The following is a 24,104-nucleotide window of genomic DNA, read 5'->3' as shown; positions in this document are numbered from 1 at the left end:
CAAACATATACAGACACATACACAGACACACATACGCACGGACGCACTCCCTGTGAGTACAACCTGAGACTGACAGATGCTTCTGGTGCTACATAGTGCTGAATTACTCAGTTCACTTTCCCTGATTCCAAAGGTGTTTTCTACAAAAATTTCATAAACCATATGCATTGCATGATTCAGTGACACTCAGTGACATCCACACTTAGACAAACCCCTGGTTCAAGGGTCAGTGTTTTCTGCTTTTTATAGCAAATGTAGAGAAAAGACTCACACACAGTTTTTTAAATGTTAGTTGGGTAGTTAGACATACTGTTGAAGAGAGTACTATGTTGAACTGCAAGTATCTGCCTAAACTGGATCAATAATACTGCTTATAAGCTCCTGGGAAAGACAAAAAATCTTCATGAACCTACAATGAGCTTTTACCCACCCTAAGAACTCCCTTCTTATTTATTTGACCTTTAACTTAACCAAGCAAGTCATTAAGAAAATATTCTTATTTATAAAGGTAAGTAGCAGGCGTTCTTCCTCCATTTCCTCTAAGTATGAATGTTTTTATCAGATGGGCCAGACCTGCACTCACTGCCTAGCTTGTGCAATGCGCCTTCTTCCTTTTTAAAAAACATGATCTTTTCTTAACACACTGCAAAAGGCAGACGTGCCTGTGTCTGCTTCGGCCATGGCCGGAATCACACTCTATATCAGCCTGAAACACGGTGATGCACAGACCAACGGACACGTGCGCCACTTCGGCCGCTACGTGTGCACCGCTTGGGCCGATACACGATTGCAGCTTCAGTCTGGCTTCATTTCCCTTACGAGCTGTGAATCCAGTGATACGACCCAAGAGCTCTCGTGCACACTAAAGACCCCCCAATCAATCAAACGTACTGTAAGGGCTGGCCGCTCGCAAACAAAGCCTGCCCTGCTCTGTGCTTCGCTCACTTTCACACACTCTCCAATACTGAAAGCGCCGGGACAGCTGTGGGGGGGGGGGGGGGGGGTAGCCACTATTTAAATTCAAATGGAAGAGTCATTACTTTCTCCCTTTCCCACTCCAGTTTGTCAGCCCCGAAACTAAAAGGGTCGGATCTTGGGCCGAATGAAACGGGACTCTGGCTTTTGAATAACAAAGTGATGGACATTTGGCACCACAATTCTCCCCAGAGCCAAATCACTTCCCCCTCATTAGAGCACCACTGTCGAGACTTATTCACACACACACACACGCAGACGCACGCATGCACACACACACACACACACACACACACACACACACACACACACACACGTGCACGGTGTAAATCTCTATGTGTTATGTACTTATGTAGTTCCCCCACTCACATAAGAATAAATATCAACTGCTATATAAGCAAGATCAGTTTTAGGCAAACAGAGAAACAATTCTGAGCAGTCAAGGCTGGTGGCTGGGTGTCTGCTTAACTGCCATGCCAGAGTTTGATAAGTGTGTGATAAGTATGCATGTATGTATGTACGTATGTGCTTGTATGGGATTGATGAATAGTTGTCACAGATATTCAACAGACACATGGCCATGTAACTCCATCACACACACATATACACAAATACACACACACCCACACACACAAAAACACACCCACCCACCCACATATACCCACACTAAGAGTATATGCTCTGATATTATTCTGTAATTCTTTAATCGTTCCAATATAGAGGTTTTTTTATGTTTAAATAATTTGAAGCTTTGAAGCATGAGTACAAATTGACATACAAAACTGAGTGAATATAAGTGTAATTAAAATAATTTCATACAGATCCTGCATTTTCCTCCCATGACAGAGTAATGGCTAGCTGTACTTTGTCACAGCAGATTTCTGAAGTAGTGTATGAAGTCCCACACCTGTGTCACAGGACTCTCTCTCAGATGACTTAAGAAGATGAAGACTTCTGCTGCCAATTCAAATGAGTTCATATCGTCAGTGAGGTCGCTGACTATACAGAAAGATGATTTTTTTTTTTTTTGAGGGATGTTGATATATTCATAACTCTGTGCTGGAACAGACATTTCAAAAGACTACTTTCCGTATGGGTGGTATTGGTGCACCGATAACAAATGCATACAAACAACAGCAAACAGACAGACGTGCACTCAACAATAAACACATACCACGGAGCAGGCATGTGGGCAGGGGAGGGGTTATTACTGGCTGTGCAAAGAGTGGGGGGGGGACACTTTGCTATTTCTTTGATTTAATTACAGCCTGTTGCTATACATTCACTTTTGTAGGATGTATTATCCATGTGGGGCGCTAACACACACTGACCGAACCAACTCAGCAGAGTCGGAGGTTAAGTCACATGGTTCGTGTATGTGCGAGAAGCTCCTCAGTGAGTTCAGATTAAAGGCAAAAGGACGGGAATCAAAACTGTTCTTTTTTAATAAAAGGATGAAAAAAACTACAGAATAATACTATTTGTTTTTGTATATTACTGCTTTGGAATATTTGTTTTGTTCCTGTTTATATATTTTCATAGATAAATTGCACAGCACTGAAATATTAAGTATTTGAATACATACAATATGTAACAAGCACATACAATATGTAACAAGCACACATTACCACTGAGACAGACTAACACTGTGCAGGCTCCTGATGTAATTCACTTTGATACTGTCAAAATAAGTGTGTGCACATATGCCCTGGCAACAATCTGAACAATCTGAAGGTTCCACAACAACCCAGACATAGTGTAGTGTCACTGTGTGTGTGTGTGTGTGTGTGTGTGTGTGTCTCACTGTGACAATACTGTCTCCTGTCTGTATCCACAACTATGCTAAATTTTTGGATACCTTCCTCTATGTCTCTCTCTCCCTCTCCCTCTCTCTCTCTCTCTCTCTCCCCTATATTCTCATTTATTTCTCATCCTCCCTGCCGCTCACTCTCCCTCTCCATCTCATATCACTTTCACTCCCATTCGCTTACCTGAAAAGACAGACATGCCACTTCTCAGACAGAGGCGAGACAGGTGAACCCAACTCCATCTGCTGGAGGTAGACAGATTCGGATCAGCGCCGGCCGGGAACGCACACGCATGTGTGAGAACGTCCGTTTGTCTCGTGCCTGATCGATGTGGAGCAGTTGCCCATTAAAATCCGTCTGTCTGAAGCTTATGACTCGTGTGCATATATCTCCAAGCTATGAGGCACATCTCCTGCAGACAGCTTAAGTGGGTAACATGGGACTCACCTCTCCACACAACACAGTGGTGACATGGTTTCATAAACACTACCCCTCATCCAGCCACCCACATAAACACACACACAAAACATACAAGTAAAGCAGTATACAACTAATATGCGCACTTAGTCACACACACACTCACACACACACACACACACACACACACACACACACACACACACACACACACACACACACACACACACACACACACACACACACCCTCGCCTGCTCCGTCAGCTCCACTGACAGCATTAATGAGTTTCTTTTCCCCTCCTCTCAGCCTACGACAACTGGCACCCACTCCAGGGGATTTTTCGGGACTGAATTGTGGTCATTAATCACAATCTAGGGCAACACAGTGCCATCTCACATGTGGGTTTGCACGTGTGTGTTTGTGTGTGTGTGTGTGTGTGTGGCTATCAGAGACTTGATCACCGGGGGGACAGCCAAACTACATGAGAAAGGGGGTAACAGGGAGAATGTGAAATCTACACCAGCGCCTACACCAGGGCGCCTCTCTCTAGGTGAAACAACTATCCCACCCAACCGGCAAGAACCACTTTGGGAGACCTTCTCTGTTTACCTTCTCAGCAAGTGGTACAGTAGGGGGTGATCAAGATCACGTATGCTAATGTGCCCCAAATGCTTTGGTAAAAGATCCTGTCACATCACACTCAAAGAACCACAGCACGCTTGCTATTCACAGGGGTGGGTAATGAGACGACGGTATCGTTATCACAATGAATTAGGTCACGCTGGGCTTTCCCGCGCACGACGCGGGTATATGTCTAAAACAGTGACCAGCTGCACGCTTCATTCAAAGAGAAAAACTGTACTCAGTTCTTTATTTGTCACTACTATTTCTTGGGTGCATTTGGTCTGTTCAAACTTGTCTGCAAACCTGACAACAATGAAACTGTGTGATGCATCATCTGTGCCCCAGCCCTTTACCATTCACACATTACTTTCCAGAATAAATGACACGAATGGCCGATTTCATCAAAAGATTCAATCAGCACAAAAAATTACAGAGAACAGACATGAATCCAGCGCATGAACGGCACCATCTGTGTACTGCTACTGTTGCGTAACTACTGGGCCACAATTGTGTGTGCGTCTGTTGTGTAAGGTCAAGGGGCAAGGCACTGTGACTCCGCCTCCTTTCTCTCTGGTCTCCATCTTTCTCGTCTCGTCCATCATCCTCCTCTATCGGACAGCTGGCCTGGCTTCTTTTTCCTCTGATTTTTTTGTTTTGTTTTGTTCCCGAGCATTTTTTCCCTCTGCCTCCACTGAGGCCCCTAGCCCCCAGCTGACCAAGGGCACCAGGGAAATCATCTCTGGGGCTGATCAGGGGTCTCACCCTCCAGAGCACTCGCTAATCCATATGAATTCATGCTAATATAAAAACACACACATACACACACACACACACACACACAGCATGGGGCTAGGCCTTCTAAAACCATTCTCCCTTGGGAACGTGAGGCAAATTACACAGCCACCAAAACTCAGGATGAAACGTATGATACATGACATGCAGCACGAGCTCTCACACTTATGCTCATCTATACACACAGAATACACATGCTACTGTACATATGTGAGGAAGCATCAATCTGTGTGCCCTCCTAGTTTGACAAACAATCTAGATGTGTTATAATAACCAGATATCATACAATCAAATAAAAAACCACGATGACAGTACAAAGAATTGTTTAAGACTATAACTACATCAGACCCACGAGAATTCAAGAACAATGGGGCATTTATGATGTCTGGCTCTAATGTTCGACAAGAAGTCTTGGCCTGCAATCGACATTCCAATTCTGGTGTTCAATAGGGTTGGGGTCAGAAGTCTGTACTAGCCACTGAAGTTCCCCCACACAAAACTCATCAAACCATGTCTTTATGCACTTTGCTTGTCACACAAGAACAGAAAACCGTTGCTACAAAGCTGGAAGCACATCACTGTGTGAAATGTCTTTGCATGTTGTAGCATTAACATGACCCTTCTCTGGAATCAGGAATCTACCCAAGCTCTAAAAAACAGCCCCAGACAGTTACTGTCCTTCCACACACTCTACTGCTGGCACTATGCAGCACAGTTCATCCATCAGACTACCAGATAGTGAAGTGTGATTCATCACTCCAGAGAACATGTTTGCACTGCTCCAGTGGCAGTGTGCTCACACTACTCCTGCCAGCGCTTGGCATTGCGTATAGTGAGCACAGGCTTGTCTTAGGCAGCATACAATAACAGAGCCACATTTAAAGTCACTGAGCTCTTCAGCATGACTATTCTACAGCCACTGTTTGTCCATCCATGGCTAAAGCATAGCTAGGTGCTTGATCTTATACAGCTGTTAGCAGTGTCTGAAACACCTGAACTCAGTTATTAGGAGTGGTGTCCACAAAATACTTGGTGTTGTATTTATAGATATACACTATATTTAGCCATTCACTTCAACTTCATGATTTTGGAAAATTTGCAGAAAACTGGAACTAACCTTCTAATAGTGAACTTACAAGTAAAACCATAGTAAAGGTGTCTATTTTATAAGGAAATAATTTACTCCAGTGGTTCTGACTGCAGAAAGGCACCATAACCAGCACACTGTCAAGTCTGTTAATCTGCACAGCTCACACATTCCAAAGTTAGCAGGTCACAATAAACTTTACACCAAATTCCTAATAAATGAAAATAGATAACAACCTTTATTCTTTCCTAGGTAATATCCATTTTAAACAGCTCAGCTGCTCAGTAGATTTAAATAGTTTTATGCTGCTATGACAGATAAGAAATGGGAGTTATTTCTGCCACCAGTAAAAAGTCACACAATGTACTCTTCTTTCATTTTCCCCCCAAATATTCACAATTCATGCCTGTATACAACAAATGCCTTATATTTTCCAAAAAAAAAAAAAAAATACTCCTACAAAGAGCTTCTATCTCCAGCACACGCAAGCACACACACAAGCCAAATTCAGTGCTAGCAGTCTTACATACTACTGAACTACAGCCACTTTCCCTGACCTGGACATAACAAGGGTCAAGCACTGAGTCCAGGAGCAGAGCCAGTCTGCCAGTCTCCCTGCTCAGACTGGCCCTGTGTCGAGCGACATATGGAAAACAGCACAGCTAGAATAACGATAAAGCAGACCAGCGGAAGGGCAGAAGCAGGCTCAGCCATGTCCACCCTGACGGTCGGGGCAAATGGCTGCCAGAGCAGTGGCAGACAGGGCCTGAAACTGAGAGCGAGAGACACGAGGAGTGAGAGAGAGAGAGAAATGCAGAGAGACAGAGATAGACAGTATTGATGAAGCACTAACCTGTGGTTTAGTATGCTACATTACCTGTCACATGCTATTCAGCTACATTAATCACACTATTCACACAAGCCACAGTAACCACACAAACCACACTAGTCACACAAATCCCCAGAACAACAGAGTTATTTAGAGCCCTTTGTAAAGCTAGCAAAATCCTTGTTTAAAAAAAAAAAGAAAAAAAAGTTTACTTCAAAATTTACTTGTAGTTTTACTGAAATAACCAAAAGGTTTTAGGTTTCTTTTTCCAGACTGTTATTTTTTTCCCAGGTAGCATGCTGTTCCTGTCTGTGAGTTAAAAATTCATTTAGAGTCCCTTGTTTCCTAGAAAGTCACTATTTCATATGCAAAACCAAATCTTTCATATTCAAAAACTCAGAGAGTCAGCGCTGGAGGTAAACAAGTTAACACTCAGGATGAATCACAGGATGGGTAACTTCACCTTGAAGCATAAAAAGACATTTCTGATGGTCATGCTGCATGGTTTTGAGAACAAGCACGCAACACTGACATCAAAACACAATGCTAATGACAAGCAGATGTACTGATGCATAGCATGGACATGTATAGATGCGTGTAGGTTCGTGTGTGTGTGCGTGCACGCATGTGGGCGCTTGTGTGTGTGCGTACGTGCATGTGAGTGTGTGAGAAGCCAAAGTGACAAACAGAACTGATGGGTTCGCGAAGTCTCAGCCATGTGGAAGAATGGAATGTTCCACCCAAGTTCAAGGCTGCAGCTCAGCAACAATAAAGACACCGGAAGCATCTAAGACCACCAACACATGGTAGTCACATTTCACATTATCGCCCTCCTCCCCCTCTCTCCCTCTATCTATTCTTTTTCTTTCATCTTCCCTTTCTTCACCAGAGACCACCATGCACCATTCCAGCTCTGCCTGTGCAGATAATGAGAACGCGCTTTCATCATGTGTGTGTATTGGGATGTAATAGGACAGAACGCCACGTCCACCCCAACAGCAGCAGCAAATAAATAAATAAAGCGACAAAAACAAAATCACTTGCACAAATGATTCTCACTGCTCCTGTGCTGTCACACACATGCTCTCACGCACTCTCACGCATGACCTCACACACATGCACAGGCGCAAACATGTCCAGATTGAGCTGCAGATGAAAGAGCCACTGTGGCCTTTTTTGCGAAACCCCCCCCCCCCCCCGCCCCGCCTCTCACATTCCAACCCGGCAAGCAACTCCGTCTAATTGGTTCCTGTGGAATTCCGACTGGGCCTTGAGCGCCCACAGCGTTCCGTATCTTGCCGAGGCTTTTAACCCTCTGCGTCCACTTCAGGTGCATCGTCCCCACGTGACAAAGGGACCAATCAAAGAAACCGTTCAAACAGACTGTTCGAGAGCCGGTCTGTTCATCACCAGCTAATATGTGAGAACAAGACGTTTAACAACACTGGAGGACCAAGGAGTGCAAGATGCACTCCGTCAGAGGGCAGCCGTTACGGAACGCCGACCGTTCAGACCAGCTTTAACTAAGCTGAACAATCTGGGATAAAGACTCAGACTTCGGGTGGACGGTGATGACATCCGTGGTGACAACGTCCGTGGGACAAGGTCAGGGTCAGATGTGCCGTGGACCACGTGAGACAAAGCTCCGTGCGGGAAAGAGAGTTTACGCCTGCTGGCCGGGCACCAGAGAAACATGGAACAGCTGAAAGAGATCTCACGGCGGCGTGACAAATCTGCAGCGCTTGGGGAGCGCGCAGAGGCAGGGATGTGCCGCGTGCGCACGGACCCCGGACGGGAGGAAGCCGGCTTTTCCGCCCACAGCCAGAGCCGAGGTCACCGTCAGTGGGGGTTGGGAACAGGAGGAGCATTCTGCCCCAGTGACACTTCCCCCCTCCCTGTCCTACAGTGACCTATGACCCTGCCATCATGGTGTAAAGACTGAGATGGGAGAAGGCGCTAGGAGAAAAGAAGGTGGAGGTTGGGGAGGGAGAGAGAGGAACCGAAGAAGCAGACCACAAAAGCGGGCGGGGACAAGGGAGTAGGAAAGCCTGTCAATCAAAGGAGGTTTGAGACGATGTGGTTGCCTGGGTGACAGCCGATGCCTGGCTCACGATCACTGCCAACGGTAACCCCCTACACACAAACCTGACCCTCAACATGCTACACCCTGGAACTAGCCCAACAAATCGCACCACGGCCCACTATAGTCTCAAACCGATACAGCCAAGCCTCTGCTTCCAGCTCAGGAATACACCATTGACTGCCCACCACACACAGCTGTGGGGTTAGTTGCAGCCTTTCTCAGCCTCTTCTTCCTCCCCCTCTCACATTTACACTGCTCTCCCAGTTCGGGCAAACTATCCAGCACCCGAGGAACACAGGAAGAGGGTGATTTTTATTGGTGGATAATTTGGTCTCCATAAAGCAAGTTTAACTGCGCTAGTTGCTGTAAAGGAGACGTTTTGTGTAACACAGCTGAGAGGCAGGGACAGTGAACAAGCCCAGGGTTTATTTGGTGGGGTTCGGGCTAAGATATTTGCCTGTGGGGCCATACCATGGGAATACACACCAAGTTACAGGTATCATGGATGAATTGGTTTTCAAAAACACACACACCCCCACATGTACATAAAGACACACAAAAGTGCTCCTTCTCTCTCTCTCTCTCTCTCTCTCTCTCTCTCTCTCTCTCTCTCTCTCTCTCTCTCTCTCTCTCTCTCTCTCTCTCTCTCTCTCTCTCTCTCTCTCTCTCTCTCTCTCTCTCTCTCTCTCTCTCACACACACACACACACACACACACACACACACACACACACACACACACACACACAGAAGGTCAAACACCAGAAGGATTTCACCAGAGGAATGCAAAGAAAGCTGCAGCCACACACAGAATCCATGCGTGCACACACAGACACACACACACACACACTCACACACCCACACACCCACACACACACACACACAGAGACATACACACACAGAGACATACACACACACACCCACCCACCCACACACACACACACACACACACACACACACACACACACTCACCCACACAAGCACACAGAAACACACACACATAAAAGCAGCTCTAAAATCCAGTAACGGAAAAGTTGTTCCGTCTCAGTCTGACATGTGACCTTTTCTTTGACCTTGCCCCACTCATCTCTGACCTCTATTACTGTGGAATCCTCCCCAGTGAGCCCTAAATCACACCCTTTAGCTGGGCAGGAGGGACCCTTCCCCCAATCTTCAGAAAGTCAGGGGTGGTCCGGAACAAGACGGAATACATTACCCCCCTGTGCCCCCAAACACAGAGCACCCATGAAAGCCCCCTCATCAAAAATGGAAACCCAAGGTCACGGTTAAGACCCCTCATGTCACCAAACCTGCCCAACAGCACATACTCCCCATCTGTGGGTTACATAAATGTTATTTTCACATGCTAATATTGATGCAAGCCTTGCTATCATTTTAATAGCAAATGATAGATGCTATGCGAGCATGTCTTAGCATGTCTTAGTGACTCGGCTGTGCCGCCCGCCTTCCGTATGGCAGCAGTGAATGTGGAATGAAGGAGCGCCTCGGAGTGATGAGATGCCGGTGGAATTTAAAATGGTGCACCCTCTGTTCCCTCAAGAGCCGGGAGCGGTTCAGGAGGGACTGGGAGCACTGGGAGCACTGGAAGCGCTAGGAGCGACAGCTGCTCGTCCCATCCCTCTCCAGAACCTGTCAGTCAACACCACGGCTGCACAACCTTTTTTTTTTTTTTTTAAAGAGGAGTAGAGAAAAAGAGTGAAAAAGGGAGGTATAGTCGGAAAGAAAGAAGACGGACAGAAAAGTTGGTGGAAGATGAATAAGAGTGAGGTGCACCAAGCCTTTCTCCATGAGTGAAGCCTGGCTAAAATTAGCCATTTCTAGCTTGAGTTCGTCTAGCTAGGCTACTCCTCGCTGTGAAACTAAGCAGCTGAGAACGTAATAAATACAAAACACATTTATGACTGGGTCTGAAAGTTCATTCTGGCAATTCTAAGCAATTACTTTCTGACATGGTACCAGTGGTATGGTGCGTTCCTACATTTAATTGAGGTGAACCTACAGCAACCAGGGCTGTTCACACAGCCTGACCACTTAAAGCACTTAGGTCAGTATAACTACTCACAGGCCACTGAAGTCATCAGGTAAGACATTGAACACCAGCGGCCAGCTAGCCAAGCACCGCAACACGGGAAGAAAAATCGATGTGTAATTTGTTTGCCCTGATACAGTCCGATTGAAATCCGTGTCACTGTCAAAGGTGATGTCTTCTAGCAGGTTGGCATGTTCTACTACACGTTCTTTGTGCTTGTATGACTCTTGTTTTTGTGCACAGACCCCAAACAAACTGCATCTACAGGAAAGGAGAGAGCTGTCTCGAGCTTCCTCCTCACACAGCTCCAGCGAGAAAGCAGGGAAAATACTGGCAGATGCTTCTGTATCTCTGGACCTGCTCTAATTTCAGTCTCCCTCCCCCCTCGCTCTGTCTGTCTCTCTCTCTCTCTACATCATGTTAGTTCAATTCAAACCTTCTAGCCCCCTCCTTTCCCCCGAGACTGTCCTTTGCTGCTTGACCGTTGCTGTATTTTCTTTATCAGTGATATAATTTTTCACTTTGCTACCAATATATGACATTTCCCCTGACTACAAAGCATTCCGCTGCTATGAATCAGACCCCCATGATCACAGCAAACTGTGTATGTCATTATGCTACTTATTCTCTGATACCACAGAGTTGGGGATAACAGAGGCCTGGCACTTATCCAGGGACAGAGAAGCACATGAGAGACGTTATCAACCAGCAGGAGACCACAGCATCAAGCAGCCCTACCCCCTGACTAGCTCAGCCATGCTACAGTATCATCTCTGGCAATCTCGCAGCAAAAGAAGCAGAGCGAAAAGACAGAGAAGACAGCGATGGTGCAAAGAAGAGAGGGAGGCTGGCGTGCGAGAGAGATTGAAACTCAGCACAAGGCTGGAAAGGCTGACGGAGAGTCCAAACTCCGCAGCTGACAAGATAAGGTGGTGAGGAACGTCAGTGGGGGAAAAAGGATTTTAAAAAGGTTCACACTGAACAATGGGCTGCTAAAGTGCCGTTCTTTTTCCTTTTGATGGACACCGACCACACCCTCGGGACATAGTCGCCCTGTCGAGTCACGTGACCAGCTTTGAGCGCTTCAACATGCTGTTTACAAGCAAAGCAGCATAAACAATGCCTTTGTATGTTTTTATATGGAAAACCGACTAGAGCACTATTTTTAGTGTCATTTTATATTCTCAGTGGACTGCTTTTTCAGACAGTACGTCTGGGTCTCCTTCATGAAGGTTGTCTGTGGAGAAATGGACTCTGGAGAGACTTGGTTTACTCTGTATTAAGTAAAACACAAGCCTAATGAATGACTTTTCTTCCCGGTTATCTGTCCTTCTCTGCCACTGCTTTGTTCTTTACTTTTACACAGAGATGTTCTGTCTACACCTGAACGTCCAGTGAGAGCTCTAGGCCAGTATAACAGTGTCTTCCAGACAGGTGTTACTCTGGGCCTCCAGACAAAGAAAATGAAGATTTACAGGTGACTGATGAAGACAAGACAGTCAGAATCAGGTGAGCCAAAGGGTACAGGGAGACTGACAGAGGATAGAGAGAGAGAGAGAGAGAGAGAGAGAGAGAGAGAGAGACTTTCCCTTATCCTTCTTGCATCTGGCTATATTTTGAAGTCTATAAGTCAACACATTGTTCTGGAAGATTTGCCTACTACAGAGTGGTGTTTATTTGTGAAGTCTAGGCCATCAAACACATCACTGTGCTGATTTTGAGTGTCTGCTTAAGGTGCGACAGATTTAGAGAATTTGAATCACCAGGTACCAAACAATGCTCAACCATTAAAAAAAAAATGTCAATCAACTCAAGCAAATTTCTCAGTTAACTGTTCGCACCTATTGCCTCAACCCGCACACCCTCTCATCCCACCCAGATGTGCCAGTTCATGATCCTACCTAACCTGGACCAACAAAGTTCAGCAAACTGACCTTCTCAACCAACACAGATGAGCAAGTTGCCTGCCTTGACTAACCCAGCTGAGCAAACTCATCAGCTCGATTAGATCATAAACTGTGTGCTGATCTGCAGAAAAGCAATCTACTCCAACTGATGAAACAGTCTGCAATTTAAACCTGCAAAAACATTTAAACTGGTGTGATTAGCCACCCGCTTCTATTCAAGTGCTGCATTCCCCCTCACAATCCCCTCTTTCACACTCTCTTCTTTTTTCTTTTTTTCTGCCTAAACTACTTCAGTCCTGATTCTGCAAATCCCAACACAGGACAGCCCTGGTCAATTACACCACGAAATGCTCGGCAGGACGGCCAAAGGAGGAGAGAAGGTAAATTCTAACTTAACAAAGCTTAAACTCTTTCCAATTACTTTTAAAGAATGGGACAAAAGCTTGTGCTATCAGTGGATCCCCAAAAGCTTTTGGGTGACTGAGGCTTTTTTGACTGGTTGCTAAGCGACAAGAGTGGGCGGGGAGGTAGAAGCTGGGAGGTGTGGAATAGCACCGCTCAGTGCACCCTACTATCCCAGTGCTTCATTCAGATGATGAAAAGCTTCCTGAGACCAAGCTAATGAGGGGAGAGAGAGAGAGAGAGAGAGAGAGAGAGAGAGAGAGAGAGAGAGAGAGACTGAAAACAGCACCTAGGGAAAGTCAAAGAGGACAAAAATCCATGAAAGAAATAACTTTTACAGATCAGTGTTTCCTGAAAAGGCTGGGCACTGGAGACAGCCCGGACTGAGCGGTTCATGCCCAAGAAAATGGAAGCAGGATTTACGAAGGAAAGCAGGCATGTGTGTGGAGGGTGTGGATGGGGCTGGGTGAGGGCCATGCATGCAGGCTGCAGGAGAGCCCTCGCTAATCACAGCTTGTTCTTTGCCATTCTCACCAGTGTTACAAGGGGTCCCGTAATGGCCCATATTACCCGGTGGTACAAATTGATCAAGAGCACAAAAACAAGAAGAAGAAAAAAAGGAAAAAAGAATGGAGACTGAAGCAGGGAGCGACAGACAAAGTAAAAGCCCTTTGATATAGAGGGAGGCCAAGGAGTAGATCTGTGTCACTGCACTCAGCACAGGAGAAAGGGCCCGGCTCCTGGGCGTCGGCACGCCACAGAAAGCCTGAAAGAGCTTGTGGGGGGTGGAGAGGACGAGCGTGGGGAGGAGGGAGGCCTCCTAAATGCTAAATACGCCCGGCTGGTGGTGGGCCTTCAGGCTGAGTGGGGGCCACCATGCCAGATACACGCCTGGCAGCTTGCGGGCGCGCCGAGCAGGGACGGGCACGGTAGACCCAGCACTGCCCAGGGGGAGGATGGGTAAAGTTAACCCCGCGCGGCCCAGGCAGAGGCAGTAGTTCACTGCGGTATCTAAGAACACTTCACATTTTACACTTTCTTTATAGTTTCCGAGTGAGTTTTTACAGTTTGTGGAATAGGACGAGCAGGATGTGTCAAAGAGGAAACATGCTTCGTCTTTTTTCATCTCCTCCGCTGCCCTCTCCGCTCCTCCCCTTTCATCTCCTTAAAGAGGAACTGCTCGCTCTTTTGATGTTGTGTCGCGTCGCCTGCTATGACCACCCACACTGGGACGCAGCAGCTCACACACCCTCACGCCGTGAGGAAAAGAGGTAGCACACAAAGGAGAGGTAGGGAATCAGCAGGGAGGAGAATGACGCGTTGTCCGCGGCTTTTTAAAAAAAAAGGAAATATGGATTTTGCTTCATGTTCCAACAATGCCCAGGGTGGGAGGTACACGGGCCTTACAGAGCGCAGTGATCTAAAGATCAGAGCTCATCTCCAGCAGAACACCTGGAGGGCCCATTAGAGGCTCATTGATTGGACACAGTGGAGACAATCAGGGACAATCTCGCCTCGCGTCCTCGCCGGCATCAACAGCGGCTGCCCGACGCGATCACAGCCGCGGTGGGGGCCTTTGTTTGAGTCACAAAAGAGACGGCCCTGTCAGATAAAGGGGCACACAGAAGAGATCAGCGATGATGCTTGGAGGGTTCCTGGGGAAAAGGGGCCAGGGAGGTGTGCGCCTCTCTAGGGGGCGCGCTCACTGCTGATCCTGGAATGGGGTAAGGGGGTCATTTACGAAGAGGCCACATCCTGAGGCACTCTTCTTCACTCAACGCTCTCATCAACCCCCTTCCTGCTCTTGCGTCAGCACGCCACACAAACACGCTCACACACAAATATGTAACACACAAAGATGCACGCACACACACAATCACCACTCCTAACATGTCTTTCACATAATTGTACATTACAGAGACCGCACTCTGCGCCCCTACCCCTCAGCCCAGGGATCAGGGGTCAAAAGGTCACAGGGCGGCCTAGAAACAGGAAACGCAAGCCCTGGCCATTATTCACAATGCATGTGCCACTAAAAAGAATTATGACCGCTGGACCAGAAAGAGGAATAATATTGGTTTTCCCAGTCTTCAACCTCCACTGCCGGACAGCCCAGTTCATTTGCTCTGAAGAGGCTCTTTCTGCTGTAATACCCTTGTCACGAGAGGCCATCATCTTTATTCATGAGCTAATAATTCCTCACCCAGATTTTCATTTTGTTGTATTTCATATCTACTTCAGATCATAATAACAATTAAATTATTCACACCGCACTGTAGTAGCTCTTCACATAATAATTCTGTCCTATCTCTCTTCCCTCCTATAATGCATCTGTTCCACACACCCCACCCCACCCCACCCCCCCCCCACACACACACACCTCATCTACCGAATGCAAATTAGTCAGCTAAAAGCCACGGCGAGATGCACAGATATGTGTTAATGCAGATGACAATAATACAGAGTGAAGCTGTGGTGGCGTCAAAATGGAAAAAAAAAAAAAAAGTAAATAAATACATTTATAAAAAAAGAAAAGAAAAAAGATGATGTTCTTTGATGTGTTCCATCTACACCCAGGGGAAAAATGGCCGTGTATGCCAGCCTTTTGCCACGTGGCCGTGCTGGTCCCCTCCTCCCCAGCCTCCTCCTCTAGCCCGACGCCATGTCTGAGTGGAGGGGGCTGAGGCTGGCGGCGGACGTTGGGACTCCTCGGCGCCTGGGACAGGCTGACGGCTCTGCTGCCACTGTCCTGCTGAGACTGGAGCCGGAGTGCATGCAGCAAGCCCAGTGGCATGCTGTCTGTTCACACAGCAGCAAAGTCTCACCTCACTAGGCGTGCGTGTGCATGTGAGTGTGTGTGTGTGTGTGTGTGTGTCAGAGAGAGTGTGTGTGTGGTGGGGGCACCCATGTGTGCATGAGAGACTGTGTGTGTGTGCATGTATGTTTGTATACGTATATGTGTGTGGAAGATACCTTTCTTTGTCAAAGAAGGGCCAGTCAAAACTGCTGTGTGTGTTTAGTGAGTATTCAGTGATCTGGAGTCAACAGTGAGTGTTGTATGGCGAATGGTCAGAGCAGTGCCCAGGGCTGTGACTGTATGACCAAGGGTTCATGAGCCAAAGATATTCAGATATGTCCCAAATGTGATGACTAACACTGCCAGATGCGTTTTAATTAACACACCTTGTGAGTGCTTCTAACCACAGTTCTGAGCACACTGGTGGTCTCCATGCTAAACTGCACCATCCTCAGCTCCTGCTAGCAGCTCTGCAGGGCTGAGGAGACCGCCACACCTCACGTTGTCCTCTAAGGAGACCTCCACACCTCACGTTATCCTCTGCCCGTTCCCTCGCACTGGCTTTCAGACGGCGACATGCGAGAAGCTCACATGATACGAAGACCTGGCCTGGATGCCGATGCATTCTGGCAGTCACTCGGCGGGAGGGCGGGACCAGAAAGGAATGGCTCCGCCCCCTCGTTCGACAGCCATCTCGCTGGCAGCTGAGATTATCGCTGCTCCGACAAAAGAGGCTTGAAAAAGGAGCCCAGCGTGCACTGATTACACATCGGCATCCTGATACGCGGGCGCCAGATCTCGCCATATTCATCACAACCAAAGCAGCAGCATCAAAGTGTCGCACAAAAGCAGAAAAGGGAATTTACCTCCATAGAAAAGAAAGGCTGTATTGTATGAAGTGTGTGAAGCAACCAGACATAAACAGGACTCTGGATTTGCAGACTACCCAGGGCTACATTCAGATAGTTGCATGAAATGTGCAAATTCTGGTCGCTTTTCTTTGATTTAGAAAACAGGAGATGCATACAGTTAGGGATATGTATGGAAAGATCAGATCAGGGTTTACTTGTACACTTTCTAAAAGTCACACTACCTCAGTTGTCCCGTTCATTCAAACTGATGACTGCAAAATGGACAAGTATAATAGCAGATTCAAGACACAGCAAGTCTGATAGCAGATTCTGGTGTCCTCAGAGGAGACAAATGTTTGTCTTATCATTATATAACCCGAAATCTTCAAGGTGTTTAAGATTTTTAATTCACCGTTTTACTAAAATTCTTTTCTAGAGTAAATGGGTCAGGTATGAAACTTTTAAAACTGCCAAAAATGACTAATGAGATGTGTGCTGGCAGACCATCCAGACCCCCTAACCCTTCAGCAGAGATGTTTGGTTGAAGAACAGCAGCATCTCCATAGCTTCAAGTCTTGTTTGTAATAAATACATACCACCATTTTACAATAGCTATTATGTTTACTGGCACTGTTGCAGATATATGATATACATCAGATATATGTCCAAAAAACATGTAAAGGGATGTGGACGTGTCTCTATGAAGAGAGCAGTGGTAATGCAGAGATGATCGCTGTAAGGACACGTGTGCATGCACGTGTGTGTGTGTGTGCGCGTGTGTGTGTGTGTGTGTGCGTGTGTGTGTGTGTGTGTAGGCACGGTGCTACTTACTGGCAGCCTGTACTTTAGCCTTGCGGCTCACGACCAGCCCAAAGGAGTTCTGGGCCACGCATTCATAGTCCCCCTCATCAGACAAGCCATCAGACCTGGTCCTCTGGAAGTGGCCAATCAGAAGTGAGCCATTGGCAAACATGGAATAGTTCTCGTCCTCCAACAGAGGTGCTCCGTTCCGCCTCCACTGCGTTGTGATTGGTGGGATTCCTTCTGCCTGGCAGTGCAGCATCAGGGGTTGCTGCTGAACTGCGATGATGTCACTTGGCTCCATAGTGAAGGACAGTTCAGCTCCAGATGTAATGCCTGCAAACACACAATTTCACAAGTTATATGGTAGTCCTTTCCCAACTTCACATCACATCACATATAAGGAAACCAATAGTTATTACTCAGTAAGCCAAAGAACAACTCAGCATAAACTTCGCCCTGCATTGTCACTTCTGAAAAGCCACCTCAAATTCCAAAGTTCTCAGCATTGAGACCTACAGCTGCAAAACACTATAAGACAAATTACCACAGACTGCTCTTCAGGGATTCTTTAGAAAGTTTTTACTCAGTTCAGGTCCAACTTACTACTCGGAGTGCGCAAACAGAGATGAACATGCCTAGACCTACCATGACTAGTACATCCTCAAGATCTAATTGTTCTGACAGAAATTGAAGGAATGTGTGTGTGTGTGTGCATAAGTGCATATGCGCATACGTGCGTGTGTGTGTGTGTGTGTGTGTATAAAACCTTAACAGAAAAGAAAAGCCATCCTCAGATAGCTAATGAATGGCTGTGATCAATGTATTAAATAAGAGCTTTAACAAAGAGTGAGCAAAAAGTAAAGACTGATGGCAAGAGAATGAGAAAATGACAGACTGACAGATAGATAGACAGCCAGATAGCAGACAGGTATATACATTTCAAAAGCATGAGAGACACCTAGAGGGGGTAAAAAAACAAAAATTGAGAAAGCGCAAAGAACAATGGAAATAGAGAGCGAGAATTAAGAAAGAAATGTTTCAACACCACCAAAGGGAAAGAAAGACACAGGACAGACTTACAACAGGCAGTGGGAGTAAAGGCAAGGAGAACAGCATCAGGAAAGCTTCAGGAAAAAGGCAAGAAAGCCTCTCTCCCGCCCGCCCTCTGCCTCAGTCTCACTCCATGCATTCCGGGACTGAGTGTTACCAGCGGATGTCCTCTCTGGATGTCCCCTTTGTAGCACGCCCGAAACTCCATCTCTAACCCTGTGCCCCATCCAGCTCTAGTCAGATTGCCGAGCCCATGCGTAGGGGCCTACTGCCATCAGCACCTGATCCCCAGCCCGACTCTCAGAGGGGCAGGGCGCCTGCGCTCAGCCATAGGTTTCCTCTTGATTTGCTCGTCACTTCCCTTCACGTCGCCACATGACACTGGAGAGGATGAGAACCCTCTCCAGTGTCAGGACTGAACAAAAAGGCTCTTCTTGTCATGAGTGTTAGTGGTTGCAACGAAGGCTGAAGACAGCCACCCCTACTGGGGACTCAAACCCAGGGCTGACAGGAGGTAACTGGGAGCTTTGACCACCAGACCAAAGAGCCAGCTCCCTCACATAGCAACAAGAGCACCAATTTAACCTTCCTAAGTGACGGCCTCCGTCACAGTGGTGAACGCTTTTTAGTGCTCTATAGGGTGCCTAGTGCTTGTTGCAAAACTCTTCTGCCATGTGTGTTTGTGCACAGTAAATGTGGATGGGTGTAAATGTGTCTGTGTGTGTGTGTGTGTGTGTGTGTGTGTGTGTGTGTGTGTGTGTGTGTGTGTGTGTGTGCACCTTTCGGGATTTTGAAACAAATTTCATCACTCAAATATGCTGAAATATTTATTACAGTCAAGATGTCAAAAAAAGGAGACATTTAGGAAAGAAAAACCGTTTAGCGGGAACTGTAATGAACAGCAGACACTTCTGATCTTGTACAAAGGACATCAGAATAAAAGCTCTGACTCCTAAACCCGTTCAAATTCTTTTGAATTTGCAGTCGGGAAAACCTGTTGTCATTCAATGCCCATCACAGATCTCTGCACTCCACGTGTCACAGTACATGGGGTAGTGGCACGGCATGCTTATACAGTTCCCCACAGAGGAGCGTGTCTAGTGCAGACATGACCTTTGTCCCAGAGGTCTTAACACCAGAGACCCATGATGGCATAACTGGCTGTTTTCTCACTGGCTGGCAAAGATGGTCTCACTTTACAAGCTTATGTCGAGTGACACACTGATTAATCACGGTATCTGCTAGATCGCACAGACTCGGACAGTTAGTAAAAAAATCCGGAAGAGGTTTGCTGTTTCATCAATAGATTACTAGATTCACAGGTGTAGAGGTGCAACAGGAGAGTAGCATGAGTTGTACAGCAATAGTCCTGATTTTAACAATGGAAGAGGGGAACACTGATAACACTGAACTGAGTCAGTAATCCCCTCAAGATGAGAAAGATGGAGGAAAGGATGGAGGGAAGATAAGTGGAGAGCACAGCTGTGCACAGCAGCAAAAGCCATCCAGCAAGTCTTGCACTCACAGCTGGGTTTAAACACGCATGCACACACCCACACAAACAGCCATACACATCTGAGACGAACCAAGAGAAGTGCACCCTTGGGTTCAGCATGACTCTACTGCAGATCCAGCAGTCTTACAAAAACACGCACACACACACACACACACGCACACACACGCACACACACATGCACGCAGAGATTAGAGACTGACAACATCCTGGCTTTCCTTCAGTGTAAGAACAGCACAACTCTGAGAGAAGACAGAGATACATGTGCTATACAGAATTATCTGCAGTTACAAGAAGAATACATTTAACAGGTAATATATTAAAGCCTAAAGGCAGCAAGCACTTGCCATAGTTCCACAAATCTTTCAGGAAGGCCAACCATACTATGCAACTGTGAAAAATGTTCTAGAATACCAAAATTCTGTGATCACTGTTTTTTGTTTTGGTGCATGTCATGCTAAACAACATTAAAGGATTTTTTAAAAGCTTATCTCACTATGCGCTGCTTGCCTGCTTCCAGCATTCCACTCTTTATAAAATCTAGTTCCAGACCAGGACTTCAGCGGCTCTTTAAACATCACTGCATTCCTGTATGTACTTTCATCCAACAAAAGCTGACGGATGGCAGAGCACTGAGAGCCTGTCTCACTGGTCTTATGCTCTTATCCTTTCAGAGCAGCAATTCAGTCAGTCCTCCAGTCAAAATAGCAGCTCTGAAGACATCAGCCCTATAGTCCTTTATGACCTTGAGTCAGTCAGAGATACTGTGGCACATTCTCAGAGAGCTGACATGCATATACATACAAACAGATTCAAACACATGTACACATCCATACTCATCCTCAAACATCCATATTTCACTTTCAATACCAGTCACAAGTCAGAGACTTGAAGAGGGAGGTCCAGGGGTCATTGTTGTTCTCTGGCTTTCTATCTTGCGCTTTCTATTTTCTTCTATATTTTCCAGATACCACAGGCCATGCAACACATCAAGGGATCTTTGTGATATTCCATGATTTCACCTGAACAGCTCAAATCCCTTACACACACACACACACACACACACTCACATTCACTCAGGTAATTCCAGGTAATGTCACTCTGACATCCTTCTCACTCGAAGTGGCTTTTTTTTTTTTACTGTTCTTGTTTAGATGCACACAGGTTTCCAGCTCCTGTATACACTTACACCAGCTACAATCATATTACATATGTTCCTTATTACCATGCCTCAATCATGCCTTAAAATTATCCCAGCGTTAAGATAAAATATAAAGACAACAAAACATTCATCAGTCAGCCGATGGATTAGCTCATAGAGATGAAGCAGCAAATGTGATGTATTGCTATGCTTGTCTTCCTACCCCCAGATGTCCATGCAGGTAAATTATTAATCAATGGAATTCTATTTGATCTCATTAAACACAAACTTCTCCAATCCCTTGGCTCAGAGAGACTGCACTTCTCATACACACACGTGTATGCATGTGGGGGGGGGGGGGGGGGGGGGGGGGGAGAAAGAGAGAGATTTAAAGAATTTTTGTGTCTTGATACGATTAGGTCAAAAATAGTGAGCACCTATTATTTAACAGAACCAGTCAACATTATAACTCTTCACTTTAATGGGGATTACGCGCTTCAGTCACGTGTGTGTGCAGTTTGACACATCCCTGATATCTGACAACAGTCACAAAAAGTGAGGAAATGGCAGGTGCCCAAGCCGACAGAGAACAAACCACTCGCCTCCCTAACCTCTCCCATCAGTGAGTCTTTCACACGTGCTCCTCACATACAGCTCCACACACAAATTACAGGTATTAGGCGAGCGATCGGAGTAAATCTGTTTGAGAAAGCCCTCACGAGCCGCTAATGCACACACGTGACATTAAACACGGGAGAACGCGCACGCACCCAGCTCGCGAACGTGCCGGTTTGCAATGCAACGGGAGTAAACCTTGATTATGGCAGACTCTACTACTGGGGCCCGCGCCTCGCATGCACCGGCACGGGCTGTCAATCAGGGTGCACAAAAGGACTCGGTGAAATTAGAAAAAGGACATAGAAGCGGGCTCGAAGTTTTAATCTTTCCACGTGATCACAGGAGCAGGCTGGTAAGGCTACCGGTCCCGGCATTTACGACAACGAAGAGACGATACAAAGAGACAGTCAATCAGAGCCACTGGCAGCCCTGACAGATAATGGCCACAAAGCGCTCAGCGGAGCGAGAAACAGCCGAGGACAGCAGAAATATTTCTGCACGGGACGCACTTAAGAGTATTTAAGGTCAGCGCTTGCTTGAAATACAGGGATATGACTCGAGACGTACTATCGCCACTTTTAAGTGTCCTGTCCATCCTACCCACCTATCAGCACAATAAGCATTGCACCGTCACATTATAAACTGCAGAGATGCACGAACGCGTTCAGTGTCGAGGGACACATTAGGGTGAATCTTCAGAAACATTCAGATCTAAAAAGCACAACAAGCAAACCGAGGAAAACACGGTAGAGCCGCGCTTGTAAATGGTAACACGCGGAGAACAGCGCGTAAGCAAACGCTGCGATATTGTAAATACAGCTATCCAGCTATACAGCATTATCGCCCGCATTTCCCGTGCGGAGAGCTAAAGGAGTAGCTTAACAATAAGGCAAAACATGAGGAGAGCTCCCAGATCCTTTAATAGAAGCCCCCCCCACCCCCGGTGTGTGTGTGTGGGGGGGGGGGGGGGACTCTCAATAAAGGCACTCGGCCAAGTATAAGCATACTGTAGCAGGACACTATAGCATTTTAGATCAAGTACGGCCAAGTACATATGCACACATTAATAACGAACCACCCCCCCACCCTTCCCGTGTTACAACCAAAACGGATGACCTTGCATCCAAACACAAATATTTCTCTCTCATGTAGAGACTGGAACACGTAAAACGGTTTGTTTTAGTAAAATGTGTAAAATATAACATCATATACATTCATAAAATATACTATAAATGCAATAACTATAGGTGATAGGAACCATTTAAACTATCCAGATTTAAACAGTAAAATTGTAGTGAATAGTAGAATTGTAGAGCAGCTAAAATAACCTATGATCTATTTGTATTATTTATGACGTGACTACAGTTTATAATGCTTCATGTCAAAGATACGCTGATTAGGTGGCCCAAAGGTTCAATGTATATGACACCAAAATAAGCGCTCAAAAGGCTAAATGACACACGGACCAGCAACGTGGGTCTTCAAGTTTACGCAATCCACCAGTCGCCTCCAACTACACGCAATTCTTTCATTCTGCAATCGCTTTACGCGCACCCGTGCGCCTAAAAACAGGTAACGTGATTAATGCCACGGCCAAGTTCACGGTCAATGGGGCTGGTCAGTGAGCGCAGGGCTCCTCGACGTGGGTTAAGAGGTCTGGTCCCCAGAAATGTGCTACCCGCACGCCGCGATATTGCTGTTAATGTGTGGAAACACTTACCCACAAAGGCGATTAGACATAGTCCAAGTATGTCCCCAGCCAGGCGGCGCCGTTTGGTAGCCATTTAAAACACTTTAAAATTGTCCGTGAATGAGGAAAAAACGAAGCGAGGCGGAGAGAAACGCGGCTTTCTGGCTAGCTTGTCCAAGCTACAATTCGTGGTTCGCGGGGGTCGTATTTGCTTGCGCCATTTTGCACGTTTATCAGGATTCTGTCACCATCTCGCGCTCCGGCCCCTTTAATTCTTTCCTGTCCTCGCGCTGCTATCTCACAGCACACAGGCATCCACGTTCTCGCTTTCGGTACAAACTGCCGTTCCTCGTACCCTAGTCTCTCTCTCTCTCTCTCTCTCTCTCTCTCTCTCTCTCTCTCTCTCTCTCTCTCTCTCTCACTCGCTCTCTCGCTCTCTCGCTCTCTCTCTCGCTCTCACGAACAAAAGACATGGCTTGTGCAAAAGGCAGGGCAGGCATAAGGGTGCCACCATTTGCTCATGTTTGGTGGAAAGTTTTAGAGAAATTCTAAGTTCAAATATGCTAAATTAAAGCTAGTTCATGTTAAGATGAGCAAAAAAGGGTGTCTATTGTATAACTTGTACAACAATAATAAATAAAATATAATAAGCGTAAAAACCCTAAT

At 46.4% G+C, this 24,104-nt stretch overlaps 1 protein-coding gene across 1 annotated transcript in view; it reads right to left on the bottom strand.

Annotated features, from left to right (window-relative positions):
• The window catches only part of igdcc3 (immunoglobulin superfamily, DCC subclass, member 3), a 63,491-nt gene extending 39,700 nt beyond the window's left edge, over window positions 1–23,791 (bottom strand). The window contains exons 1-2 of the mRNA XM_027008948.2: window positions 23,469–23,791; window positions 17,454–17,759 (exon numbers count right to left, since the gene is read on the bottom strand). Coding sequence (XP_026864749.2) covers window positions 17,454–17,759; window positions 23,469–23,532 — 370 coding nt within the window. The 5' untranslated portion in view covers window positions 23,533–23,791. The remainder of the gene's footprint in view (window positions 1–17,453; window positions 17,760–23,468) is intronic.
• Window positions 23,792–24,104: the final 313 nt, after the last annotated feature.

Source organism: Electrophorus electricus, chromosome 21 (assembly GCF_013358815.1).
Source record: "Electrophorus electricus isolate fEleEle1 chromosome 21, fEleEle1.pri, whole genome shotgun sequence".
In the NCBI taxonomy this organism is placed as follows: Eukaryota; Metazoa; Chordata; class Actinopteri; order Gymnotiformes; family Gymnotidae; genus Electrophorus; species Electrophorus electricus.
This window is presented reverse-complemented; position numbering and strand designations above follow the sequence as displayed.